Below are 21,921 nucleotides of genomic sequence, written 5' to 3' on the forward strand. Positions count from 1 at the left end.
GTCCCTCAGCAGGTGCAATTTTTAGGGTCCTCTTAAAGGGGGTGGAGCTAAACTGTCATGGTTTGGCTGTGTGTCACAGAATGAAAACTTAAAGAGGCAGCTTTATTGTTCTATAGCGGGAAAAAAATCAAATGCAAACTACAACATGGAAACTGGAAATTAATAACTAAACACTGGAAAGCTAGAAAACTAGAGACAAAGATACCAAGAAGCATGGCGGCGGCGGAGGGGGAGGAAGACCAGCACAGTGAGGGCACAATGCAACACTGGCAAAAAGGAACACAGGGCTTAAATACACAGAGTGATAACGAGGGAATGAGACACAGGAGGAGAGCACAGCCAGGAGTAATCAAACATGATGAGACCAATGGAAGAAAATGTAAAAACGTTTACATAAGATGAGGACTACCAAAGTAAAACAGGAAGCATGAGACAATTCACAAAGATGCAGAGTAGACACTAAGACGTGGAAACATGACAGATCTGGAAACAGAAGTAACATGAAGCACAGAGGCAACAAGTAACCAGACGTGGGACACAGAGAATGTGAAGAAACTGAAAATAGAAACCAGAACAACAAAATATAACCTCAAAAGAACTAAAACCATGAATAACAATAATCACCAAATATAAATTAAACACAAAACACTGGGTCACACTCAGGATCAGGACAAAAACTGAACTAAGAAGCTGAACTCAGAAAAATGATTTTTCACCTTCACTAAACATGAAGCAATAAGTTTAAGTAACATATGTCAAATCAAAGGTTTATTTATTCAAATAGTTGAAAAAAGTGCTTTGTAAAAACTTGTATATCAGTTTTACCAGTTTCCATCACATGAAATGTTTTACATTGCACTTGTGTAACACAATTATAAAGAAAATTTACATGTAATTTATTTAGTTAAAGTCAGCAGTTTGTTAGGAAAAACAAAAACATTTTCAGAGTGCGTTATTGTCCAGGATGAGATAAAGAAGGATTAGTTTGAACTGTGAATGATACAAAGCTCTGCTGGAAGGAGTGAGAGGAAGGAACCTTTATGCACTCATTAGGTGTCACATTGTTGGGAGGAGCAGCTGACTGTGCTTCCTGAAATGTGTTGTATGTGATGAGTGCTGATGTGAGTGTGAAGGTGAAGTGACTCCTCTGATGGTCTGTTGGCAGGTCTGAGTTATGTATCGTTGTCTCTGAAGAGGAGAATCAGCAAGTATCAGGCAAACCTCCCTCCAGCTGGGACCAGTGAGAGGCTGGAGGCTCCACAGGTAACTCAGACTTTTCAACCAGTATCTACACAACTCGACCCAGTTTGGGTCAGTTTGGTACAATTGAGTAGCGAATCCTGTGACATTACTTGTATGCGATAGTAACACAAAAATGCTGTTTAGTTTTTGAAGAATTCGCTCTCATTACTCGTTAAATGATGCCACTAACTAGCCAATCGGTGGCATGGAGTCTATTGATGTTGCATGTCGCCTCAGATCCCTTGAAACTCAGCAGATTCTAAAACAAGGAACTGGAACCAGCTACTTTTTTTAGTACCTGGTATCAGGTACTACCACCTAATGGAAAATTATGTACCTAAAGACCAAGTTGAGTCAAACAAAGCCGAGTGTTAGTAGTGGGAAAGGCCCTAACGTGTACAGGTGACCCTGCAGCTCATGCCCATTGTTCTCCTTCTGTGCTACTTTGTTTGTACTCAGTGCTGCTGTTGTGTTTCAGAAGAAGGAGATCCAGCCCCCGCCTCGATCTGCTGCTCCTCCATCAGAGGGCATTTACTACAAACTTCACCTGCCTTGCTTCACATTGCCTCAAAGCTGACAGACACACCTGGACAGGTGGATGATACCTGCTGGATTCAGATTTCACAACTTTTTGCCAAACCTTTTTTAAAGTGCTTCAGAACTTCAGATGGATAAACCAGACCCAGAGGCTGCTGTAAAAACCTGTAAATATGTGTACAGTTCACTTTCATTCATCACATTATAGTGAACACAGTGTGAACGTTACAATGTTGGACAAAAAAAGGCCGTGTCTGAAAATCTTGAGATTTAAAAAAAATAAAAACAATATAAATTGTAAAGCTACCAGAGACTGAAAATTAAATTTCAAAAAGTCATAAATAGATCAAGCAGAGTGTGAGAGGTAGTTTTTCTTTTTTTTTCTTTTTTTCAATTCAAGACCATCTGACGTTGGAGTGAATTTAGAAGATCATTGCGTTGTGTTAACAAACACCTGAACGCTCCAGACCTGCAACCTGCCAACAATGCTGCTTTTATAGAGCTGCTCACGCTCACTGATGATCAGTTACTGATGTGCACCTGGGTGCTGCAAATCCTGTTTATTCCTACGGAAACAGTAAGGCTGGGATTAACAGTTGGTTTAGCTTTTGTTAAATAAATAATGAGACAGCGTAATGTGTCATGTTGTGCTTTTGTTACTGTGTGACAATGTGTGTGTGCAAAAACAGAATCCGCTGATTTACATTCAGAGCTTAAACAGAACTGAAACTACAAAAAAGCAACATGTTCATGTGAGAAATTACAAGAAAATAGGTGACATCATCTCTCTCGAAGAGATAGAGGGATTTAATGCTCTGTGAAAGTCTGCAAGGGTAAATAGTAGTGAAGCCTTGAAACTTTTCTTCCAAGGGGTTAAAAAAAAGTTCCTTTCTCAAGGTTTCATGTGCTCATTTCAACTATTTGTTATGGCCTTGTGGCTGTGTTCCAACAGTGTCAGCATGGAGATAATCAAAGAATAGAAATAAAAACATAAAAACACCTTAATATGACTTTGTGTAGTTAATTAATTTCATCAGTTTTTATAAGGATAATAAAAGTCCATCAATGTGGAAAAATCCTGATCAATATGATTTCAGTCAGTGTTTAAATAAACAGGACATGAGACATTAAGTGTTGCACTGCTTTCCAGTGATGGGACAATGATTGTGCTTACAAATATTCAGCTGATGGTGACTTCATTCACATTCTCTAAAAATATTTTGGACTTGGTCAGTTAGATTTTTAGTAATGAGCTCTCTAGCTTTGGAGAAAAAACTTTCACGTGATGTCTCCAACACACACGTAAATTATGTGGGCATACATTGAGTTTTCTATATGCACATAAATCACACCAACACTTGAACCACTTTCTGAACCAGCGAGGCTTCAGTTTCATCAATGACGTCACTTCATAAAAGACTTTCTGGATTTCTTGTTATGAGGCAGCACGGCATTAAAAACAAACCTAATTCTGTGGATAATCACTGCACACACACACAAAGCTCAAACTCTACCATGAAAAAAACAAACAGAGAGACAGAAACACTGACAAAGCACCCGGAGTTTGTTAAGATGAGTACAAGTGGAAACCTGTCGAATAATAATAATGATGTATACTTCACTGATCCCCGTGGGGAAATTACTCTCTCTGCATTTGACCCATTCACTCAGTGAAGCAGTGGGCAGCCACTAAACAGGCGCACCAGGGAGCAGTGTGTAGGGATGGTACCTTGCTCAGGGGTACCTCAGGGGAGCCGTTCAGTGGATTCAAACCCCCAACCTTCCGATCATGGGGCAACCACACTACCTACTGAGCTATCCCTGAATGCTCTGGCCAATCACAGTGTGAGATTCTTTGGAAGTCATGGATGTTGTGTCTTCTTGGATATCTGGCTTCACAGCAAACCGTGTGGTTTCCCCACAGTGGACAGACCCACAGCACCAGCATGAAATGTGGGGCAAAGAGGAGAACACACACACTTGTATGCTGAGTTACTATCAGCAGACAGTTCAAAGCCAGAGTGTTGAGTAATGTGGGACATGCTAGTGCACACCGCAGAGGAATCCTGAACATCTACAGGTTTAGAAACACGTTGTCCTCCAGAAAATGTCAGTTTCAGGGAAGTCTTATTTTTTCTGCAGGTGAAGCAAAACCATACTCGTGTACTACCCTTTAAAGTACATGCAATCCATGTTTGTGCACATTTTCAGTTTGATTCATTCGTTTTTGGTTTAGAAAATTCAGAGGTTGTTACATATTTCTACTGTCACCTGTGTTAGCAATGCTGTAACTGTCAGGTTTACGTTCCTTTGTGTATGTAAATATGACCATATCTACTGAAAAGGACAAAATAGCAGTGTCCTAATAAGACTGCAAGTGTGGTTAGTTTTGTGGGCTGCGACGCATAAAATGCCTGATGGTGTTAACAGTAGCACTTTGCTGTGTTTGTTTAAAAAATAAAACATTGTTAAAGTGCAGGCAGCTGAATTAGTGCAGGTCCAACACTAAGAATGTGTTTGAGACAGATCATCAGATCATGGTGAAAACTCCATGCACTTTCCATGGTCCTGAAATTGTAACCTCAATTCCAACTTTATTCATATATATTTTATTTTTCTGTTAAATATCACAATATTTATATATTAGAGATATTTTGTAATATTTCGGATCCAGTTTTAAAGTTGATTTTGGTTTTGTGACTCGTTCTTTTGGATTTAGGAGATTTCCATATTCTAGTTCTGTATTAGCTGGTCTTTAGTTTTGTATACTGACTTTTTATCATTTGCATTTTTAGCTCTATATATGTTGTTCATGTAGCTGCATGTCCACTCTGTCCTCGTCTCCTCATCTCTGTGTTTTCTCTTATTCTTTCAGTCTCTCGGTCATACCGTGTCTGTCTCTGTCCCTGTTCACATGTTCATCTCTGTGTTTTGCTCCTCGTCTCCCTAGTCTGTCTTGTGTCCATGTCTGGTCCCTCATCCCACTGTCTCTCTAGTTTGTCTCGTTTCCCCTGTCCTTGTGTCAAGCTCATGTGTCTTGGGGTGAGTCTCAGTGTGTGTGTGTAGCTTCCTGTTTTATTTTGGAAATCTCTTGTCCTGTTTGCTTTGACTTCACTTTTGCTTCCTCTGTCCCTTTTGTGACTAATTACGTTCAGCTGTGTCCCAACCTATTGTCCAGCCTCTGGTTAATCTTTTGTCCTCATCTCCCCTGCTTGTTGTCGTGTTGTCCCCATAGGCTGTGTTTCCATGTTTTCATAGCGTCATAGTTTGCTTGTTCATTTGTTTTCCTTTCCTAGCTTCTAGTTTTTGTTTATTTCTTTATGATTTTTCTGTTTTTGTTTGGAGTGTCGTGTAAGAGCAATAAAAGCTGCTTCCTTTTTTACCCTTTTGTTCCACATACATGTATTACAGGTATAACATTATACATGAAAAAATTATTCAGGTGTTTCACACAGGCAGTTGGAAGGCGACTGAAGAACAGAAAGCAAAGTTAATGAGCATAAAACATGAGAACTATCAAGATATTTTAAATAATAATGACCGCAGTGATCAGACTGAGAGTAGCAGCACAAACCAGCAATTAAACACCATCAGATCAGGTGACAGAGAGATTCACTAACAGTGTTAGAACTGAAACCATCTCCAGGCTGAAGTCAAGGACAGACAGTCTGACCCAGTTTCAGGGTTAAGTTTGCAGTATCAGTGCTGACAGTAGGGGCAGTAATGAGGTAGTAATTCTGCTCATAACAAAAGTTATTACCCATCGTTTTACAGTAGAACAATAGAAAACTAGAAAGTACAGTAGAAAATGAAGTAAAAGGAAACAGAGAAGTATAAACTAAATATAGATGACAGCTGTAGTGCAAATGAAGGAGAAACAGTTGTAATAAAAGCAGTACTGCCAGAGGGCGTAGTGCATGTTGCAGTCATGTAGTAGTACACAGGCTACTGCTACATACTGTAGTTGAAGCTTCATCGCTGTTAGAGAGAGAATAAGAAGTATCTGTAGTACAGACTGCAGTATAAAAGTACGCAGTAACTGGTTAGAGACACAAGACGGAGCCACTTTTTCAGCTCAGACATGTTAAAGTAAGGATGCTATTTGGTTATGCTTTTGATTTGTTTCAACAATTTGAATCCTGTTTTTTTATTTCTACTGCAACATTTACTACTAGTACTACATGATCATGAGTCAGTACATTCTCTGCTCCTCTGTACTTTAAAGACATCACTGTCGTCTAAGTTTAACGGTCAACCTTCCTTTAGAGTTACTGTATAAAATTTCTGATGCAGATTTCTGGCTGAAGGTGAACAAGTTTCACTTCCTGTAGAGTTACTTGGTATTAGTGGTTTGTGAGCAACAGCACCTGAAGTAGGAAGTGTAGAGCACTTCTGTGTCAGAGTCCATCAGAGCTGCTTTCAGACGACTCCGTCTTGTTGTGGATGTTGAAGCTGATCATGGTTCTCCTGTGGATGATCCTGTTGGTGCTTCTGCTCTGTGCACAGGCCGAGAACGTGACCGAGGTCAGAGGAGAGCTGGGGACCAATGTCACTCTAACCTGCTCCAATCAGACATCAGACCCATACTGGTACATGAAGATCTACAGTCAGTTCAGAGCAGGTATCGGCCGCAGTTTTTCTTCAGCAGACTCTACCTACTACTCTCCTGGTTTTGAAACCAAATTCTCAATCCTGGGAAGCAAACTCGTGATTAAAAACGTGACAGCAGAGGACTGCAGGCTTTACTTCTGTGCCATCAAGAGAGGAGGCAGCATTCAGTTTGTGGAGAGTTTCCACGTCATCTCAGGTAAGTAGAAGGTTTTTTACTTTAATGCTGAAAACTACAGAAACATGGCCCCTCACAGCCATCATACCACCTTAAATAAATGAATGTTAAAAATGTTCTTAGTTATTTTATCTGTGAATCCTGAGTGAGGCCTCAGGGTGCTGCATGTTGTTTTTCCACTCAGTCTTGTTTGTTTGGAGGTCCCAAGTGCACTCTGGGAAAAAAGTTTGCACTAACGTATATGTATGAATGAGTCCAAAGCTAAATCTCACAAGTTCAGCTTAATCAAAGTTCTGTTTTCAGTCAAAGGAAGAAGTCGTTAAATGTTGGTGCAGATCAGGATCATTGTATTAATAACAGCTCACTGTCTGCAGCATAGGATGTGGTCTCAGAGTCCTGCTGTTAGAGGTGTTCACGTCAGGCAGTGACCTCGTGGTTAAAGGCAGCTTCTAGTTTTAGCACACTGGTGGAAACCAAAGACTACACCAAATACCTCCCTGTTCTGAGTGGACACAGTATATGTCCACTGGTTCCACCTCATTGTCGTGTTTCTGGATATGAACACTTATCTGCAACATCTTTTCTTCCACCAGTGACCCGTTGGCAGGGTGTCCCTGTCATGCTCATGCTGTATTTAGTAAAAATAATAGCTTATGAAGTCTTGAGACTCAAACTGAAAACATCATGTAGTTTCTTTAAAAAGTGTCCTCTTTGTGTGTTCCTAGTTAGATTCTGTGCATCACTTCGTTTTTTTTTTATTCGTTCCTTGCCTTTGTTATATTTTTTTAAACAATGATTTATTTATTTTTGAACAATACAAATAGCAACAAATCAGCACAGCCAAATACAAACAAGAAGAAGAGAAAGAAAAAAAAACAAATACAGGTATATGAGTTACAAATGTACATCTCTGAGTCAAAATATGTCGAGTGCTCCACATTTAAAGTCAACGGAAAGAAAGAAAAGGAGAAAAAAGGGAATACAGACATTAATTATTATGTTTAAAAACAAAATGTGATCTCCCTTTATGTATTAGCACAGTAAGGTCATGAGGTTGGAGATCAAGCAAAGGCCGCCATATCCTACAGAATGCATCATAATTGCCCTTTATAATGGCACTAAGGCGCTCCATTGGCAACACTCTGAATGTTTCTCTGTACCATTGTGTAACAGTGGGAGGCTGTCTCTGAATCCACTGAAACAGTACACATCGCCTCGCTAAATGTAAAGGTTTACATAACAAAAGCATTTGTACAAAGACAGAGAGGCCAACTATAGATAGACCCAGAACAAACAGCACAGGGTTCAGTGGGATCATCTGGTGAAAGATTGACCGAAGCTCTATAGCAATATCATTAAAGGATGTTGCCAATGGTAATAAGTCCCCAGCCCTTGTTATGTTTACTTTGTAACCCTCCAGCTGTTTTGAGTTTTAAGTGTTGCTTTCTAGTCCTACTCTGCTGTTTCACAGGCAACTTAAATCCTTTATCATGTGAGCATGATTTTTTTTTCTCATTTATTTAAATCAGCTGTAACTAAAACTATTTTCACACTCACGAGGGTCCAAAGCTTTGAAAATAAACAGACTTCAAAAGTCTAAGATGCTTAAACTGAAGGCAGCTTTTTACAGTAACTTTGTACCTTTGTGAAACTGACAGCCGTCCACACTTTGAGGCTTCAAAGAAACCAGTTTGTTAAAAAGTGTTGACGGCTGGGCCAGTTCACAACTTCATTCTCAAACTTTTCTTGAAATGTAGATCACAAACTGCTTCAACTAATCAGCCCCAAAGTCCTTAAACATGTAAGACATGTTTCTTCAAACACTCTTTAACCTATTTCTCAACCTGTGTCCATTTTCTTCTTTCAGATCCAAGAGCTGAACATAAGAGCAAAAACCAGCAGAGTGATCATGCCGTCTCTATCTCTCTGAGCTTGAATGCTGCACTTGTTTTTGTGGTAATCTGTGAGTCTGTCCTTTTTTCACATTGTGGTTTGCTGTTTTATTAATATCAGCACACCTCCGCAGTGTGCAGCATCGTGGTGCATTTAGAGGTGCATAGATGTAACCATCAGATCACGTTTCTGCACTGAGAAAGCACGATATTGCTTTCCACTTTTATGCTGATGACAGATCTATGTCACTCTAAAGAAAAAAGGCACATACCGCACACAGCCATTACTTCAGTGTCTCGATGACATTAAGGCTTGGATGTCTGTTAACTTTTTAAAATTCAATAATAAAATAAAAGACCGAGGTGATGGTTTTTGGTCGCCCCACTGAGACCCCCAGAGTGTATTTAGATTCTTTGGCTCAGTATGTTAAGCCAACTGCTACAAACTTGGGGGTCAAAGTGCACTGTGAGCTGAAGTTTGATAATCAAATTAAGGCAGTGGTAAAATCTGGCTTCTTTCAGCTCAGGCAGCTGGCAAAAATAAAGCCAATTCTTTCACGGCAGCACTTTGAGACAGTGATCCACGCCTTTGTTAGCACTCAGCTGGATTACTGTAATGCACTTTATATTGGGGTCAGCGCATCATATATTAGTCATCTACAGATGGTGCAAAATGCTGCAGCTCGTCTTTTAACTGGCACTCGAAAGTTTTAGCACATTTCCCCTATTTTAGCTTCACTTCACTGGCTGCCCATTTCTCTTAGGATTCATTTTAAAATTCTTTTATTTGCTTTTAAAGCTCTCCATGGCCTAGCCCCATCTTATCTCTCTGATGGTGCAGCCTTATACACCCACCCGCTCTCTCAGGTCAGCGGATCAGCTGCTCCTGAATGTACCCAGGACTGGGCGTAAAAGATCGTGCTTTTGCTGTAGCAGCTCCAAAACTGTGGAACGATCTTCCTTTAGAGATGAGACAGGCCACTTCCCCATCTGTTTTTAAGTCACTCCTGAAAACCCACTCTTTTACCCTGGCCTTTGACACCACGTGAGATGTTGGTTTTTATTTTAAGTTTTTAGTTGTTTTTAGTTGATTCTATGCTGTTTTATCTTGTTTTCTTTTTGAATATAGGGCTGTTTAAATTTTTATGTATTATGTGTATTTATTTATTTTTTTTGCTCTTTTCTGTTGTTCTATTGTTTTTTAACTTATTTTCTGTACAGCACTTTGGTCCTGTGCTGGGTATTTAAAAGTGCTCTCTAAAAAAATTGGTTTGGTTTCAGAGTAGTTACAAAACTATTTTGGAGGTAAAGTCAAAAATCTGCAAAACTTTAAGCTAGATTATTTTTCTCATCACTCACAGTCAGTGGTGTCTGCATGCAGGTGTCTACAATATGTTTCATATTAGAACTAAATTAGTAAGAAAAAATGAAATAAATATTTCACAAATGCAGGTCTGAAAATTAGTACACTGAAAAAAGAGAATAATTGATCCAACTGTTCAGTTGGTAACAAGTAATTTAATTAGGTTTATACCTAATTTAATTAAGTTTGACTTAAATTTTTTAAGTCAAACAATCTTACTCAAATCGTTCAGATTCTTTCAAATAAAGAATTCAAATCTCTCTGACTCAGTTTTAAAAGTCAAACTTTTAAGTTGTTCCAAATCAAAAAACTGAATTATCCAAATGTACATTATCGCCCAGGTTATACTAAAAAATAAAAACTTTACGAAATTACTAACTATACTAAAATAACCCATTTGAATCTAAATCATCTCAAATGTGTGTGCTAAATCACTTTAGTAATAGTAATATCACTTTCTCACCTAGTTGTATGCATGTGCACTAGAAATGGGCCTTATGCTCTATCACACATATATGCGCACGCAGTGAGGCTATTGTTAGTTCATGGAATACGTTAAATAGATAGTGAGACTCCTTTTGCTTATCAGGGGTGTATCTTCTTGTATATGTGTCCTTGGGTGACGGCCAAGCAGAAAACAAGGTCATAATTCTCTCTGTGAGGGAAAAGGTTTAAAGGATGGGGCTGAAGGTGTATTGTTAAAATTTCCACAACAGTACTCATAAATACTTAGTTTCTGTCAGAAACCTGCTACAGTGTAGAATCAGGAAGTATTCCTGATATGACAAAAAAAGAAAACATTTTTTTTTCATGCTTATGGCATAATGACATACAACTTTTTCTTAAACACAAAGAATGCAAAACCTATTGCATCCCAGGTTGTTATGCAGACTGGATGTTTGGGGTCTATCTTGTTTTACACTGTGAAAAATGTATTTTTGTCACAGCTGCCTTCTGAGTAGCCATTACATTAGCTTATCTCCCTGTCAGAGATCTAACGTCGAATTAGAGTCAGATTTTGAGTTAAAAGAGCTTTCAAAGAAAGGCGTCTGGAATTCTTAAAGTTGCTTGAAGACGTTTCACCTGAAAACGGGTGTGGGTCCCAATCAGCCAGAGTTTCGGGTGAGCTCATTGTGAAACCTGACTGAAAACGGGATTATAGATGGCAGACACTGTCAAAATAAACCTTCAGTCTTAATCATGGACAGAATGAATGTTAAAACATGTTGAGACTTGAACAACACCCAAACGGCGCAGCTAGCAAGACTAGCAAATGTGTAAGAGCAAATAAGTGATGTTACTACTAGCTAAAACACAGACAGTGAATAAATGTTACAAATATGAAGAAATGTATGACTTATTTGAAGAAAAAGTATTGTTTAATTTCTTAATATTGTTTATTAAATGTTATCTTATCATGGCTAGCATAATTCACTTGCTTAAACTCATTCTGAATATTCAAGCAGGACATTAAATAAAATAAAACTATGGGGTTTAATCATTCTTACCAAAATAAACAATCGGAACATCAGATGTTCATATTCAAAGTGAAAATTTTAACTGTACAAGTACAAAACAACTTCCTCTCTTTGTGTTCTGCCAGCTGTCAAGCTTGCTTTGAACCAACCTCTTATTTTTATAATAGATGTCAACTCATCTTGTAACCCTCTCCTTCCAGCAGCGCTTCTTACTATGTGGATTCAGGCTTCTGTAGTTTATATTCATCCAGCTTATAAAACATTTACAAGTGCAGGTTCATACTGTAACTTTTACACATAAGCTGCAAGTATGTGAGGTAGTTTTATAGTTGTACATTTGTGGAAATAAGTATTTTTAAAGTTGGCCCACAACATTCTTAATGTTACTCACATATTACCAAAGTACATAGATGTAATGCATGGGGGCTGAAAGCCGACGCTGTACAGACAGTACAGCACAAACGTACTGCTCACTGCCCCAGCAGGCTTCAGCAGTGCTTCTGTTGTCCAGGTGTTGTCCCAGATGTTGGAAAATTTCTCTGCACAGCGGAGAAATGTGTTGTATGTGATGAGTGCTGATGTGAGTGTGAAGGTGAAGTGACTCCTCTGACGGTCTGTTGGCAGGTCTGAGTTGTGTATCACTGTCTCTGAAGAGGAGAATCAGCAAGTATCAGGCAAACCTCCCTCCAGCTGGGACCAGTGAGAGGCTGGAGGCTCCACAGGTAACTCAAAGTGTACAAGTGACCCTGCAGCTCATGCTCATTGTTCTCCTTCAGTGCTACTTTGTTCTGTACTCAGTGCTGCTGTTGTGTTTCAGTACGAGGAGATCAAGCTCCCCTGTCGATCTGCTCCTGCTGAGAGTGTTTACTCTCAGGTTCAGCTTCTTCCCTTCACATTGCCTCAAAGCTGATGGACACACCTGGACAGGTGGATGATACCTGGTGGATTCAGATTTTGTGGACAGAGGTCAGTCTGATGACTGAGATCTTGCTGCTCCTCTGCTCATTGGAGGATTTCTTTCTTCATGTCAACTGTTAGCTTCTTGGACAACAGGACATCAAGAAAATGCTGTAAGACCATTTGAGTCAGATTCAAATGAATGTGACCTTTAAGGTTAAACCAGTTTATCCTGCTTTAAGGTGTTTTAGGATTTAAGGTAGATAAGCGTCAAGTCAAAGCTTCTGTGAAAACCTGTAAAAAAACAGTCCAACATTTCATATTTATTTGAATCCTCTGTCTGTATTCTTTATCAGTTTTAGTTACCAGTGATTCCTGAGATTAGGGACAAAACAGGTTTTAATTTTCTAAAATATATTTTTTGATTTTTCAAAAACATATTTACATATAATTGTTAAGTTTTGGCTGTCTCACCATGTTTTGGTACAATCTCCCTTTTTAATAATTTATGTTTTTGCAGAAGTACAAGGTTTTTGTCAACACCGTCAGACACAAAGAAATGCAAAAATATATATTTTAAATTAAGTTGTTTCAGCTCTTTAAACTATTAGCAGCTTCTCTATTCTATTGTTTATGCACATATGTTTTCAAAGTAATTATACCACATTTAAAAGTTAGATTGTTTTGGCTTTTTATTATTAGTTACAGTCATACATATTTTCAGAAGCTTGTATTTAATCTGTATAAGAAACAGTCATATTAAGCAGCATGGAAATTACACATTTATTGAGAAAATTACGTATTTTTATTGGAAGATTATGAGGGAGGAAACTATATGGTTCTCCAAAAGAGAAAAATAAACAAAAACTCCATATTATGGAGTTGACAACGTGCTGACGGTGGTGACACAAATCTGATGGTGTTGACACACTAGTAGAAAACAAGATATTATTTCTTTCAAAATGACAATTAAACCTTAACAACCTTTGTAATATCACAAGACACGTCATAACAATTCTGTTTTTGCACATGTCAAGTTCTACAATAGTTCAGCAGCAAGTAGCTGTCTACTACTCCTTGATTCCTAAAGTTCTCTGTGGTTGTGTGTTTAGACCTTGCTGGACTTTCTCTCCTTTTGTCTCTCTGTGCTTGTTTCCAAAACCTTCTCTTCTGACCTTTTTCTCTTGCTTTCAGATCACTGGTGTTCCTCTTTGCTATTCTAGCCTGAAATGTACCATTTTGTAATTACTATAATTTTTCTGAACCTTATGCTTTTTCACAGATTAAGGATGAATATTCACAACACAATTATGCATAAGCAATAGAGATGCTATCCGGCCATTAAGTTTGATGTCATTAGCCATTTCCAGGTCCAAACTCTGCTGCAGATCCCAAAGTCAAAGGAACTCTGCGGCATCACTGAGAGTTACAAACTGTCTAAATTCTTTCATCTTTAATAAAATGATCAGTGTGGCTGCTCTACCAGGTGTAACATCCAGGCATCCATGAAAACAGAATATATGAAATTTAACAGAGTTAAAGTTAGATTGCTTGTTTCCACCTGAACATGATATACCAGCTCTGCTACCACTTCCAACATAAATGGAGACAGAAAACTAAACAGCAGTGACTATTGTCAGGTTACTGAAGTTGGGCCAGCTGGTATATAGTGATGTGCTACATGACCGCTGGCGACACAGCTGTGTTAGCATAACATAAACACAGTGAAGCTGGAGGATGAATGCTAACTTTTTTCCACTTGATAAAAGTTATCGTGAGGGTTCCCGATGGTTAGGCTGACAGTGATCACTGACTGTTTTTAGGGGCTTGTTCAGATGTAATACAACAAGATAAAAAGCATTAAAACATTTTAACAGCACAACATGCTTAATAAACGCAGAGTAGTTTGGGCCCGAAAGCAGGATTCATACATCATCACTTAAAGAACAGCTCTCGGGGCACAGCTAGCTCAGTAGATGCCACATGATCGAAAGGTTGAGCGTTCAAATCCAACGAACAGAGGCTATCCTGGATTGGTAGCTGCCCACTGCATCACTGAGTGAATGGGTTAAATGCAGAGGACTAAGCACTTTCCTACAGGATTAATAATGTATACATAAACAATGAGATTCAAGATAAGGCAAATTTGATAATATTTGACACATCTGTGAAGCAGAAATATCAGTAAAATACACAAGAAGTAATATGATTGAAATATTAGTAAAAAATAACTTAATATAAATGGTGAATAGCGCACTTTTGTAACATTTGTCAACACCATTAGAAAAAGGGTCAACGCCGTCAGATAAAAATCCTGATGGTGTTGACAAAATACCCGACTTTCTCTCAAAACACGTGTTTTTCTGACAGAAGCCATCTTGTTTTTCATCATTTGCTTATGGCCTCTACAATCTACCTAAATGAGGCTGTTTTTACAAAAAAAAAATTTTAATCTTGGATTACATCGACTTTGGTGTTGATGCACTATGGTTGTAACACAGAGTTTTATTAGAAAGGTGTGCAATAAATGAAATAAAAACAAACAAAGTGTCACAGCAGTGACCTCGTGGCATGTGTATCAAACAGGAAGTGGTACAGGGGTCCTCAGAGTGTAAGCTACTGTTGTGAAATCAGTTTTACCTCGGTTCTTTTTATTCCTCGAGCATCCAGAGATGGCACCGGACTCAGTAGTCATTTTCACAAAGTCTTTATTCATCTTTACTCATCTTCATTTACTCATCTTTTACTAATCTTCATTTATCTTTACTCTTCTTCATTTATCCTCATTTAAGCATGCACTTCTAGAAGGGAAGACAAGGTCGGTGTCCCTCTCCAAATCTTCACCCCTTTGTTCGTTACAGCCAGCTTTATAGAGGCTGTCCCCGTCATAAAACTACGGTGGCCCCTAGAGACAAAGCACGTACAAACTCCAAAACACTTGCAAATTCCAAAACACATGCAAACTCCAAAACACTTGCAAACTAAAAAACACATGCAAACTCCAAAACACGTACAAACTCCAAAACACTTGCAAAATCCAAAACACTTGCAAACTAAAAAACACATGCAAACTCCAAAACACGTACAAACTCCAAAACACTTGCAAACTAAAAAACACATGCAAATTCCAAAACACGTACAAATTCCAAAACACGTACAAACTCCAAAACACTTGCAAAATCCAAAACACGTACAAATTCCAAAACACGTACAAACTCCAAAACACTTGCAAACTAAAAAACACATGCAAATTCCAAAACACGTACAAACTCCAAAACACTTGCAAAATCCAAAACACGTACAAATTCCAAAACACGTACAAATTCCAAAACACGTACAAATTCCAAAACACTTGCAAACTCAAAAACACATGCAAATTCCAAAACACTTGCAAACTCAAAAACATATGCAAATTCCAAAACACGTACAAATTCCAAAACACTTGCAAAATCCAAAACACTTGCAAACTCAAAAACACTTGCAAATTCCAAAACACAACAGAAGTGCTCCAGGACGCTAGGGGCAGTGTTGAGCTTTTGTTACCTAGTAACTACACAAGCCAGGAAGTTCCAATGACCGGATTTGGGGTTTGCAGCCTTAAAGGCCGCATTTTAAGGCCGATTACGTCACAGCGACAAGAGAAGGCTTTCCCAATTCAAAGGCTGCTCGAAATGCGGCCCTCAAATGCGTCCATAATTTCCCTGAATTTTAAGGATGGGTCGGTGTAGCCTTCATGGCCCAACATATCCCAGACTTCATAGTGCGGTGTGGATAATTTTGCTGAAAAAAAATGGTGGAAGCGGAGCGGAGGAAGAGTAAACTTTCAGAAGTAAGTACTGAATATTATGTCACTTATTTATGCGCAAATATTTTTTTAATGAAGAACATTAAACCATTATTGTTGGCCACATGTCGGGAAAGTTATGTGACATTAGCGATGTTTGTACTTTCAGAATTAACTTGGTTTTAAAGCCTTTACTTTAAAAAAAAATTTGATTAGATTAGATAGAACTTTATTAATCCCTCGGGTGGGTTCCTCTGGGAAATTCGATTTCCAAAAAAGCACAGCACCGACAGAAGTTACAGAGTTATACACACACACATATATATAAATACAGAGACAATATAAATAAAATATACGAAGGGGATAAATAGAATAAATAGGAATAAAAATAAAAATACAAGTGAATTGCACATTTCAAGTATTGAGTCTATTGCATATATATATATAGTCGACCTTAATCTTACAGAGAATGTGATGATTTTGTGGATAATTAAAGTCAGTCATATATCCACAAACACAACAAGCTGAAAGTCAGTGATGCTGCTCGGTTTGCAGTCCTGAATAATCACGGCACAAGCAGGATTCACTGCACTGTTAATGTTAGCTATGTTAAATTGCTGCCTCTGTTCGGTGGTGTCGAGCCAAACGGACTTTAACGTGTGTTTGAACGAGCTGACGGTTCACTCGTTAAGCTGAAAGAAAGATGCTTTAATCACAGGAGTCACACATGTGTCCACTGTACCATCTGGGAACTCCTCTTGTTTCGTAATAACACAAACACTAAATCCTCCTTCTCTTGTGCTGTTTTGTAGCAGTGTATACACCTGAGACTGTCACGTGTCTGTCTGTCCTGCACTCTCTCTCTTTTTCTTTCTCTCTGATTGTGTAATAAAAGTATGAACATGTATTTATAAGTTACACTTGTGTTTGAATCCTGCAGCTTATCACACATTTGATTTCCATGTGTGACAACTGCAAGTGTCCAGAGTGAGGACAGACTCAGGGACACACTGCTGCACATCATCTGTGAGGCTTTGCACCCCTGATGATCACCAGGACAAACTCAGCAGTGTGTGAGGAAGAGGAGGAGGAAGAGCCAGCAGCAGCTGACAGATGGAGAGAATAGACGGACTGTTCCCTGTTTGTGAAGGACTGCTAGAAAAGTTTAAAATAACAAATTGTCTGTCCTGAATCGGTCTTATTAGGTAATGTTCAAATAATTTTATCATTCCAGTGTTTTCAGTGTGGGAGAAAGTACTCAGGGCCTTCAAGTTACACACTATGAAAGGCAGCAACAAGTGTAAACCTAAAGTATGTATCAGCAGCAGAATGGACCTAAAAATAAATGTTTGTTCCAGTTCTATGAAGCTTTTAGTATTTTGGATTAGTAGCACTGCTGTGTTTGTTGCATCATATTGCTGTAATTGTTTATATGCTTTATATATTCTGAGGTAAGTTGATCTATAGTGTTACATCATATTCTATAAGGATGTTATGTGTTTGTATACTTTCTGCCCAGTTTGACCCATTTAGCAGAAGTCAGCCTGTTTAAGGCTCTGATATCTATTCTGTATGACTTAAAGCAGTTATGACATGGTCTGATTTTCTCACCCAATAAAGGAATATTTCATATATCAGTCTACTCTTCATTTTATCAGTAACAGTTATCACAGCTTGTACATTTTCTTTTTATAAATATATGTAAGCAATGAGCCAAATTTAGTAATGCCAACATGAAGGAACAACATTTGTCTCTTATATATGATACACCTATATATGCACTGTCAAAGATACTTGTCTTTGAGTGAAGATTTAAGGTGATAAGACATATAAATAACTGCAACTTGAATCTGTACTGAAGCTCAGTATTTGACACAGAGTTCATGTTCACTGCTGTAATAGCTAATAATGATTAATATAATAACTATAATATTGGCCATATTATATTTACATTACCAAAGTGATATGACTTTAGTCTCATGAACAACATCAGCTAATTGTTATTTACTAACTAATCTTGAAATAACTGTTCAGTACAGAAATGAAGCCCAAAAATCATGTTTTACTGTCCTGTGGTCTCAGCTTCAGATACTTATCAAATCACACAAAGCTCTTGTAGAAACAAACAAACAAATGAACAAAATATGTTCTCCCTCATTTCTGTCAAACCAAGTTGTATGACACGTTTCCAGCGGTTAGTATCATGGTTGCTAGGCAACCTGGGAAGCGCGACGGATATCAGTCCCATACAGACAAACTTGCCGTTTATTTTGCAAATCGAGCTGAACACTGCCCCTAGCGTCCTGGAGCACTTCCGTTATGTTTTGGAATTTGCATGTGATTTTGGATTTTGCAAGTGTTTTGGAATTTGTACGTGTTTTGGATTTTGCAAGTGTTTTGGAATTTGTACGTGTTTTGGAATTTGCATGTGTTTTGGATTTTGCAAGTGTTTTGGAATTTGTACGTGTTTTGGAATTTGCATGTGTTTTTTAGTTTGCAAGTGTTTTGGATTTTGCAAGTGTTTTGGATTTTGCAAGTGTTTTGGAGTTTGTACGTGTTTTGGAATTTTTACATGTTTTGGAATTTGTACGTATCCACAGGCTGTGAGGCTCCTGAACTCTCTGCCCCCCTCTCACGGACAATAACCATATCCAACTTCTTAATAGCAATGAACTGGTCTGCATTGGTGCATCATATCTTTATTCTCTTCCCCCTCCTGCCCCCCCCCCCCTCTTTCTTAAATAGATAACTATCATATCTGATATCATATCTCACAGTACAATAATATTGAATGGGTTGCATTGTTGTATTTTGTCATGTTTCTCAGGTCTTTGTCTGAATTTCTACGAACATTATTGCTAAGGATTGTCTTATTGCATTGGAGTCACACTGGGTTAAATATGTACACTTGGGTTTTAAGGGGTATTTATTATTTTCTTCTTTTTTTTGGGTTGTATGGAAGCCCCAAACGCAATTTCATTGTTCTTGACAATGACAATAAATAAATAAATACTAAATACTAAAATACTACGTGTTTTGGAATTTGCATGTGTTTTTTAGTTTGCAAGTGTTTTGGATTTTGCAAGTGTTTTGGAGTACTGCTTCTCCAACAGCATCACCATCAACACAGGAGCACCTCAGGGATGTGTCCTCTCGCCACTGCTCTACTCCCTCTACACTTCAGACTGTGTGGCCACCCACGGCTCCAACACCATTGTGAAGTTTGCTGACGACACAGTGGTGTTGGGTGCCATCTCCAACAACGATGAGGCGGCCTACATGGATGAAGTGAAGAATCTGGCATCGTGGCGCCAGGACAACCACCTCCAGCTGAACGTCAGCAAGACCAAGGAGCTGGTGGTGGACTTCAGAAGGGGTCAGCACAGAGACTACAAGCCCATTATCATCAATGGAGCTCCAGTGGAGAGGGTGCAGTCCTTCAAGTATCTTGGTGTCCACATCTTCTCAGACCTGACATGGGCTGCCCACATTCAGGTCCAGACCAAAAAGGCTAGGCAGCGCCTGTATCACCTACGACAACTGAGGAAGTTCAGGGTCTCTCCAAAGATCCTCAGGATTTTCTATACAGGCGCTGTGGAGAGCATCCTCACACAGAACATGACATCGTGGTTTGGGAACAGCTGTGTGAAGGACCAAAAAGCGCTCCAGAGAGTGATCCGTACAGCAGAACGCTGCTGCAGGATTGCTCTCCCCCCGCTTCAGGACACCTACACCAGGAGATGCCGGACTAGAGCAGCGCAGATACTGAAGGACCCGTCCCATCCTGGCAACAAACTGTTCCAACTTCTGCAATCTGGTAGAAGGTTCCGCATCTTCTGGGCAAGGGCAGAGAGACTCAAGAGGAGCTTCTATCCCCAAGCCATCCGTGCCCTAAACACACACACCCGCCCTCTCACATCATCTATAATTGACTGAGACAGGACTCTTCCAGACACTAAACCAAGGCACAATGTACATTTCAATTCCTTTGATTTTAAATATGTTTATATTGTCTATCCTGTAAAATAGTCAGATGTCTATTCATATTAATGTACAGAATTCACCTGCTTGCTGCTACTACTGCACATTCACCCAGTGTATATACTACATATATATATATATATATAATGTTTCTCCTCTACACCCCCCCCCCCCCCCAATTTTTGCACATGTCGAGGAGCGTGTCAGGCTACATTTCACTGTGTGTTATACTTGTATAACTATGCATGTGACAAATAAAGAACCTTGAACCTTGAACCTTGAAGGAAAGAGGGGAACGTGAGGAGAAAGTACAAGGTCAGGAAGATCCAGGTAAGAAAACAGACAGGGAACAGTGACAGGCACAACAGAAACTGTTAAACTGACAAAGAGAAAAAACTGATTTCACACAATCTGGAAGTTGTGTCCTCCCTATATTAAAGCTGCTACACAGAATCTGCAAAACAAACTGGGTTGAAGCATTTTTGACCCTCTTTAACAACATCCCAACATAACATTATCATTGATTGCGGAGATTAAAATTAATGATATATTTTTATGTGGTTCAGCCACAACTCTACTGAAACCTCAGCCAGTAATAGGTCGGCCAACTTTTGGACCGTCCAGTTGTCTGTATGACTGCCGCTGTACGTACATCACATTTGCACACTATCAGAAAGTGACAAATGGTGCCCTGGTGGAGTGAGGAGCTGTAAAGAGAAGCAGATGCTCTGTTTATATTCTAAAAATGTTTTAAGCTTGTTTCAAAGATTCTGTACAGCAGCTTTAAATGTTTTCCAAAAGCACACATACACTTATCAGTGTTTCTCAAACTTTTTACAGTGTGTACCACCTGAGAAAAATGTCAAAAATGTCTCCCCCAGTAATTAAGGTTAGGACTTTTTTTTTTATTCCAATCCATTCTTCTTTTGCAGCATTTAAATAACCTTGATCAGATTTGACGGACCCATGAATACCAAACCACATCTACAGGTTTAAGAACATAGACTATGTTTCCATTCAGACAATGTTTGTTTGAGGGAAGGTCAGGTGAAGCAAAACCTCACATTCCCACATTTATATACCAGCAGCAGGACTTCACTAACCTTTAAAGAACATGTAATCCATTGTTTGTGCACATTTTTAGGTTTATTCTTTCATTCATTATTGGTTTAGGAATTCAGACGTTGTCATATATTTCTACTCTCACCAGTGTTTTTATAGCAACACTGCAAATGTCAGGTTTCTTTAGTTTGTTCTTTTAATGTTGTGTTTGCTTTAATCACAAAATGTGGTTTGATGTACTTCTCTGTAACATTTAGTATAAACACATTAAACATGTGAGAACACCAATGCAGAGAAAACAAACCTGTCTGATGTTCTTTAAAGAAGAGTTTCACAATGTTCTGCTCCTCTGTAGTTTCTTGTCTTCATATATTGTACGTTTTGTCCCACCCACAGGTGCAGTCACATGCCTGCAGGGCATAAAGTGAACCAGAGATGCCCAACTGGCAAAAGTTTATTTCTCTACTCTGTGACCTTTAGTGTTAACAACATCACCATAATTTACCTTTGCTGGATTTGTTTAGTTAAAAAAGAAAAACTGCCAGCAGCTGATTTTGTGAAGGCCCGCCATTAAAAACCTGTCAAGGCACAGCTCATGAGATCATGGTGAAACCTGCATGTGTTGTCATGGTCCTGAAATTATAACCTCAACATCAACTTTATTTATATTTTTATTTACTGTAATATATCAGAATATTTATATATTAGAGCTTCCTGTAATTTTTTTTTTAATATTTTGTAATATTTTATGTTGATACTTGACCTTTACAGTTACTGACATAATTTCCTCTGAGATTAATGAATATTTATATTATATATTATTATTACAATATTTTATTATGAAATTAATTAAATATTTATTTGAATGTAATGAAATCTTACTAAGGAAAAATGAGTTT

The 21,921-nt window shown here is 38.6% G+C and overlaps 1 protein-coding gene and 1 long non-coding RNA gene across 2 annotated transcripts; both read left to right on the plus strand.

Annotated features, from left to right (window-relative positions):
• The first annotated feature begins 1,139 nt into the window (after positions 1-1,139).
• On the plus strand, positions 1,140-2,081 carry LOC145424495 (uncharacterized). The gene is made up of 2 exons (XR_013905583.1): positions 1,140-1,263; positions 1,721-2,081. It is a non-coding gene; the product is annotated as an uncharacterized LOC145424495 (long non-coding RNA).
• Positions 2,082-7,875: 5,794 nt separating this feature from the next.
• On the plus strand, positions 7,876-20,066 carry LOC145424358 (uncharacterized). Its single transcript, XM_080297602.1, has 4 exons — positions 7,876-8,528; positions 11,923-12,020; positions 12,116-12,264; positions 16,920-20,066. Exon 4 carries the CDS (start codon positions 19,259-19,261, stop codon positions 19,913-19,915), a length of 657 nt encoding a protein of 218 aa, XP_080153728.1. The 5' UTR covers positions 7,876-8,528; positions 11,923-12,020; positions 12,116-12,264; positions 16,920-19,258; the 3' UTR covers positions 19,916-20,066.
• The last annotated feature ends 1,855 nt before the right edge of the window (positions 20,067-21,921 follow it).

This window comes from Astatotilapia calliptera, chromosome 23 (genome assembly GCF_964374335.1).
Source record: "Astatotilapia calliptera chromosome 23, fAstCal68.1, whole genome shotgun sequence".
In the NCBI taxonomy this organism is placed as follows: Eukaryota; Metazoa; Chordata; class Actinopteri; order Cichliformes; family Cichlidae; genus Astatotilapia; species Astatotilapia calliptera.